Source organism: Syngnathoides biaculeatus, chromosome 9 (genome assembly GCF_019802595.1).
Source record: "Syngnathoides biaculeatus isolate LvHL_M chromosome 9, ASM1980259v1, whole genome shotgun sequence".
Taxonomy (NCBI): Eukaryota; Metazoa; Chordata; class Actinopteri; order Syngnathiformes; family Syngnathidae; genus Syngnathoides; species Syngnathoides biaculeatus.
The window spans coordinates 6365030-6372298 of record NC_084648.1 but is presented as its reverse complement, the minus strand read 5'-3'; the positions used below and the strand labels follow the sequence as shown (position 1 = coordinate 6372298).

Below are 7269 nucleotides of genomic sequence, written 5' to 3'. Positions count from 1 at the left end.
GTGAAGAGACCATATTTTATATACCTGGTGACTTATTAGTCATTCAAATTTGGCAGGTTTTTGAACAACACTTCTGTGGTGTGTCAAATGTAAAAGACTTTACATGGACTTCAAAGCATCCCTGATAAAGAAACAATTGTTGTTTTCAGACAACTGAGAAAAAAGCCTACAGTACCATCTGTTTATAATGGAAATGTTTTGTATTTATTATTATTATCATGAATTGTGGTGGCACAGTGGCACAACTGGTTAGAGCAGGGGTCATCAAATCAATGCTTACAGGTAGATGGTTGCCCACGAGGACCACTTAAGGTGTTCTAAAAATTATTATTTGTTGCTCTTTTATTTTGACCAGTGTTTAGGGTGTTGTTTCTGATCGTCAATATTCCAATGGCCCGTGAAACCATCATCCCCCAGTCCCCGCCCATTGTGCCCACCCCCCCGGTCTGACGTGCCACAAACGCCGATTTGCATGAAGCGTTTTGTGGCCGCATGCAAGCAGCTTGCACTACTGCACGGAGCGCACAGCAGGGCGAGTGTCCGAGGGGAAAAGCTGCGGATGCGGCGGAGCGTTCCCGTGCTTTTGCATTTCGAGGGGATACGGTGTCGAAAGACGAAAGAAACAAGGGGATTAAGAAAAGGGGGAGGAAAAACAGGAAACGCTGCACTTGAATGTGAAAATGGAGCTTCCCGCCGCGGGAGAGCACGTCTTTGCGGTGGAGAGCATCGAGAAGAAGCGTAGCCGGAAGGTTGGTCACATGGAAACCACGATTTTCTCCTGCCTCTTTATGTTTTGACGAATCGTCATCATTGTGAGGATTCTTTTTCTAAAGATGACCCGATTACGCTTGTTTGTTGTGTCTTTTCGCAGGGGAGGGCTGAGTATCTGGTCAAGTGGCGTGGATGGTCCCCAAAGTAAGTGACTAGCAATGGATTACCGCGACCGTCACATTCTAACGCGAATGAGTGCGCGGGATCACTTTGGGATCCCTTGCACATCGGCCCAAAATAATGGATGCGGTTTTACAATGCATGCAATGCTCCCAATTAAAGACACACTGCGCCTTTATTTTTGACATTCATTGGAAGGCCCATCGAAGTTACTTGAGGTTCATTCTAGATGCATCCACAGGCCTGTATGCGTTTCAGCATGTTGGCTAATACATGTACAAAAAGTACATTTTTGCCACTTTTAGTGCGGTGTGTTCGTCCGCTAATGAGCTGCTCTCCAAACAGGTACAATACATGGGAACCAGAGGAGAACATTTTGGACCCAAGGCTGCTTGATGCTTTTGAAGACAGGTAAAAAAAAATAAGAATATTTTGAAGTTCGGCAAACCAGCCATACAAGTGTCAAAGTCCCCAGCGCACGTACACATGACAAAACATGTTTCAACTCTCCCTTCCCTAGTTTTCCTGTTTTCAATACAATACTTCACATGTGTCAGTCATCAACATGTTTTAAGTAAGACCTCTTGTGTGTTTATCGCATAAACTTTGGACCCTCACCAAGTATTAGTGGAAATCCAGTGTTGACGATGAACTGTCCGCGCCGCACGTCAATTAGTCCACACCATCGTAAGGGTAGGATTAGGATTAAAACCAGTGTCATCAGAGTCTCAAATCGGGGTTAAAGTCAGAGCAGACATACCAGAGCAAAGTGAACTTTTGTCACATGATCGTTCTTTGGATGTCAGCATCGGGTTCTCATGCTTGACTGCAGGCTGCTATCCCACCATCCAGTCACCACGTGCACCTGCGACCACATCCACGCAACGTGGGAAACGACTTTCTTTCGTTCGTGCACATGCTTTCTTTAACTACTGAAGAAAGTTCTTGTCCACAGAGCTCGCAAACATTACATTTATCCTAAAGTATTTTATTCCTAGTACATTTTTGAAGAAATGTGTCTGTTTTTATTTTTTTCCTTCAGTATCGCACGCTCTTTAGTTTCTCTGTCGTTAGCTAGCGCTGACACAACATTGGAAGTACACAACGTATACTGTGTGAAGGAGCGTGTTCTCACTTCTACCAGGGGAAGTCCAATATCCCTGTGAAGTATTAAAACACTCTTCTGACAGGCAGAAGTAGACTTGAGGCTGCATATGTTGTCTTCATCCGCGCCTAATTTACTGAAAATTAACCTAGAAATGTCGTTTTTGTTTACCACTTGACTTAATTGGAGTCATAAATCACATGATCTTTAAATGTCAACCGTGACTAACTTCCTTGTGCTCCACATTAGTGGAAGGTCGTCTGTGGTTGAGTTCTGGCTAACTGCTAAAAATTCTGCTAAGTGACCGACTTGCCTCCTAAACGTGGAACTGAATATTTTCAGTGCATATTGTTTTACCCTGTCACTGGCCTTTCTCTAAGCTTGTGAGTTCTTTCACACACTGCAACCTCTCAGACGCGGGTCACACGTTAACGTGGACATTGCGCTCCGTCTGTTTTCGCAATTACCTCCCTCCCTCTCTCACTCTCTCTCTCTCACTCTCTCACTAAAAGAGAGATTTTATTGAAACTAATTGCATGTCTCCCCAGGGAGCCAAATTGTCCGAATACCAGGCTATGAAAATACACTGAGTCGTCACTGTAATTAGATGTGAGGGAGGCGGTTGGGGGAGGGGACTGACATCACTTCTGTCTGCAGTATTGAGTTACTGTTGTGGAGAAAAGAGTATGGAGAGTGAGAGAAGAGGGGCGGGGGGTGCGGAAAGTCAACAAGGATCTAACCCTTTAGCTCCTGGATACATTCAAACAACCAGTGGAGTGTGTTCTCTTGGAAGGACGAGGCTCATTTGACTGCAGTGTTACACTTTTCGCTCGGCCTGGTTGGGCTCAAGTATTGAAATTTGAATGTGCACTGGGTTGCCACGCGACCGTAACTTTACTCAACAAAGGTGCTTGCTTTCCTTCACAGCCTGCTGTTCCTTTCTCTCTTACAGGGAACGTCAGGAGCAGCTGATGGGCTGCCGCAAGAGAGGACCAAAGCCCAAGCACCTTCTGGTCCAGGTAAGAAAATGGCATTGCAGGAAGATTTACATCTTGTAACACAACTGTAGGATTTTATGCTTAATGAGGTGTGGGGACATCCATGAGACAGAAGAGCTGTGAATAGACTTTTTTTTTTTTTTTTTCGCTGACAGTTCTTTCAAATGTAATTACAGTCGTTTGTTACCGCTGTGATAAAACAGCTGACTTTGGTTTAAGATGCGGTACACACACGTTATTGGACTTAAATGAGCTTCTTCATGGCCAACGAGCAATTTGCATTTCTGTGAGTTACGGATGTCATCCTTGTGATTTGAATCAAAATTTAAACCTGCAAAAATGTTTGCTGAAGTGCAACCCTGCCCGACAGCAATGTATATTGCAAAGTCGGTGCCCAGTGCCAGAAGCGAAAGGATTTTTATTACCTTCATCCTTATCTGGTGACTCTGTTTGCCCTCATGCAAGTGGACAGAAACAGCCAAACTTCAAATAACTGACTCCATTTACTCTGCACGTTTGTCTGGAATGTACACCAAAATGTAACCGGTCTTTTCTTGTCCCGTTTACAACCCCTCTACCTAGTTTTGGGTCATAAGTTATGTAAATTCGTCATTGGAGATAGAACTGGTCACCTCTATCATGGGGCTGAGGATTTTGAGATGCAATCTGTTGCTAGCTTTGGCTTTACGAATGTGAATAGCACATTGAGCGCCACATTTACCTGTCCCAGAGGTCTGGGGTACCACTCAAAGGACTGCTTCTTTCTATTCTTCTTAGGAAGTTGTCAACGGTAACTCACTAAAGTCAGTGAGAGGTCACAAAGCGTGCCTGTGGCATTCCCCCAAGCTGAGATCACTGCCACGGGAAGCACTTGAAACAAATGTCACAAGCGGGGCTCGTGAATGGCAGGGAGGCTAAGTGATGATTTATTTTTTTACACATACGTGCTGGTCCAAATTACAATTGTCGGGCCTTGGCAGTGGTTTACTTGGTCTGCACACTTTTTGAGAGCTGTTTTAGTTTCTACCTCCCTCTTCACCGAGACTGTTTTAATCAATGCTCAACTGATTTCTATTCTAGGGTTATTAAAGAGTAATCTGAAGTGCTATTCTTTAATGGTTGTGTACTTGAACAGGTCCCTTCCTTTGCCCGGAGATCCAGTATACTCGCTGGCCTTCACGAGTCATCCCTGCAAGAAGACAGCTGTCACAACACCAGTTCAGTTCCAATGCTGTGTCCTCGGACCCAGCAGTATCAGCTAAACAGCAAGAGGCACCATCAGTACCAGCCCATGAGTCGAGACGGTGAGACTGAGCAGCACCCCAGTGGCAAGAAGTTCTACTATCAGCTCAACACCAAGAAGCACCACCACTACCAGCCAGACCTGGTGTGCGAGTCTGTGTTTGCAAAACCCAGAGAGGTCAGCGCTCCGGAGCAGCCCGTTAAGGGGTACAATCTCCCCCCTGTGCTGCAGCAGAAATGGTTCCGGGACAAGACTTCAGGCGTCTTGACCAAAGTAAAGGACATCACCATGGAGCTGAAAAAGCTCCCAGCAGACCTCAACGGTCACAAAGAACTAGAGAATGCAAAGCCGAAAGACCGTGTAGCAGCACAGCAAAATGGTGTCGGTGGCAGTAAACTCAAAATTGTGAAAAACAAAAACAAGAATGGACGAATTGTTATTGTCATGAGCAAGTACATGGAAAATGGAATGGAGACGGAAAAAGTCACAAACGGCGAATCGCAGTCTGCCGAGAAAATTTCGCAAGGAGCAGACAATACAGAAAGGCACCTGGAGAAGATGAAGCTGGTCAAACATCTTGGCCTCGTAAACGGATTTGCAGAAAAACCCAAAGGCGTGTCCGAATTCACGGGAGATTGTACCAAAGAAAACGACCAGTCCGCCCAAACTCAGCTCGCTGTGACGGAACAGGATAAATACGTTGAGGTCAGAGGTCAGGGTCTACTTTCACAGGATCAGCCTTTACAATTGACAACCAAGCCTAATCTGGTCTCCTTGGCTCCGGACGCTGCGGTTCCCGCGTTCGGTGACAAAAAAACAACCCAAGATGAATTTCAAGGATTAAAGCGACACCTTTCTGACACTGGTAGCGAGGACTGTGGGAGTAACAAGAGGTTTTTAAGCTCCTGCCACGCAGTCTCCTCACCCAGCCAAAGCATTAGCACTCACCAAAATGGCCACCGGGGTCCCTTTCCGTTGCTGTACCACGACTATGCTGACCACGATCAGGATGAGCCGATTGACTTGAGCATGGTCAAGTCCGGGCCTCAAGTTGTCGCCTCCGCAGCGAGCCAGCCGGAAGTGCTCGCACAGGATGGAACGCGGACCGACGTGCGAGAGCGAGAGCAAACTGAAAGTCGACCGCTGGCTGGGACGCAAAACGTTGCAAATGTGGACATGCTCGGTTCGTCGCTTGATGGTGAACAGGAAAAAAAGAAAGTGGAGACGTTTCCTTCTTTCCAGCCCTTCCTTGGGAATATCGTCATCACAGACATTACTACAAACTGTCTCACGGTTACCTTCAAGGAATATGTTACAGTGTAAATGTGCGGGAAAAAGAATTGTATTTTCAAAGACTTGAATGTAAAAAAAGAACCAGTTCTTTTATATATATATATATATATATATACAAATAATTTTGTGTAGCACAAAAAGACAAACTTTGGAAAATTTGGATTGTTTATTTGCTCATTTCCTGCATGTTATTTCATTTGTCGTGACTTCATTACGTGCAGTCATTTCAAACTTAGTTCAGAAAGCAAAGAAAGTTGGGACTAACTGAAAAGGCACTTACTACATCCTTATTTTTGGGGTCATTTCTGCTCTCTACAGTCAAATACTTGTAAAGAATATAGGCTTTATAGAATTGTTTGTACAGAAGAAAATTATATTGAAACGTGGTCAAATACACTGTTATGTGTGCGTGTGTGCAAAAAGTGTGAATACGAGGGCAGATACGTGCTGTTTGGGTACATGTTTAAAACGAAAAAGAAAAGCACCTTTGTCTAAAAGTGTCACTTGTGTTGATGAGGAGTAGGAGTGCGTGTCAAATGAAACTTCATCCATGTTGCTTCTGTTTTGATTTTTTCCGACACTGCCTCAGCCGATCTAAAATGCCGCAACCATGTACGCGTTTAATTTATGTTTTGCGGCACTGCAGTGTGAATTCTCGTTGTGGATTGTATAACAATAGTCGAGCCGAGCAGTCCGTCGGATTCGTAGCACCAGCTGGGTCAGCCCTCACTCCCGTGTGCGGCCCACACATCTGTGGAGCGGCTTCAGCGTGTGTTCCTCAAGCACATGTTAAACCCTTGTCGGGTAACTTTGATGACGGAGGTAATTCAAAACGGTTCTACAAGCACATGCAGAAGTTCTCTTGTATCTCACTTTATATGGCATGTTTTCACAGAAGTAATCATTCCAACGTGTGATTTTGTATCCAGAGGGTGCAGCGATGCACTTTTGTGTTTTGTGTGCAGAGTAAGCGAATGCTTCCTAAACAGTTTTGCAATAATAAAATTATTTGCAGATTCAAGTTGGTCTCTGGGTTGATGTTCAAACTTTTGCACTGCAATGATGAGCATTCTTCTATGTGTTGCATTTGAGATCATTCCGGCTATTTTCCGTGTGCTTGCTTGCAAAATGATCCTTATTATGTGTATTTTTCACAAGTATGATTAAATTGCTGTTTAAGATTTTAGATATCTAGATATTAAAATGTGCGTGGCTCATTGTAATCATTTATTATACCGAAGACACCATCGTTTATCTGCCAAGGTGTTTGTAATCATTTATTATACCCAAGACGCCATCGTTTATCTGCCAAGGTGTTTTTAGTGTCTAAGGACCAAGTAGGCTGGTCCTACCGGAGAGCCTGCGCGGTGTATTTGCCATCAAGGTGGCAGCAGCGGTTTCTTATTTCATTTCCTTCGGTTGCTGTTCCGCTCGAAAACTGAAGGGCGCTTCAAAGCGGAGATGTGCAGAGGGAAAAAAACGACGCTCCACAAAAACATCTCCTTGCCCAACATTGTCGTCTTTCGCCGCGCGTGACCACCGTGGTGGAAATATTTGTCAAACGCGGTATTACAATATTTCGATTTCCCGTGCCTCCTCCCTCCACTCGAAATGTTTCACGCGCGCACATGCAGAGGAGGGGAAAATGGCTGTCCTTTCTCCGCCATCCCATCTTTTCTCGCTCTCGCTGTCGTCCTGCGCGGTGTCTGGAAAAACGCCCCGCAGCAGCTGCTGCAGCG

General features: G+C 45.0%; 1 protein-coding gene across 1 annotated transcript; it reads left to right on the top strand.

The window, feature by feature from the left end:
• Positions 1–446: 446 nt before the first annotated feature.
• On the top strand, positions 447–6551 carry cbx4 (chromobox homolog 4 (Pc class homolog, Drosophila)). The gene is made up of 5 exons (XM_061830927.1): positions 447–749; positions 872–915; positions 1237–1302; positions 2949–3015; positions 4130–6551. The coding sequence occupies exons 1-5, from the start codon at positions 681–683 to the stop codon at positions 5558–5560; spliced, it is 1677 nt and encodes a 558-aa protein (XP_061686911.1). The 5' UTR covers positions 447–680; the 3' UTR covers positions 5561–6551.
• The last annotated feature ends 718 nt before the right edge of the window (positions 6552–7269 follow it).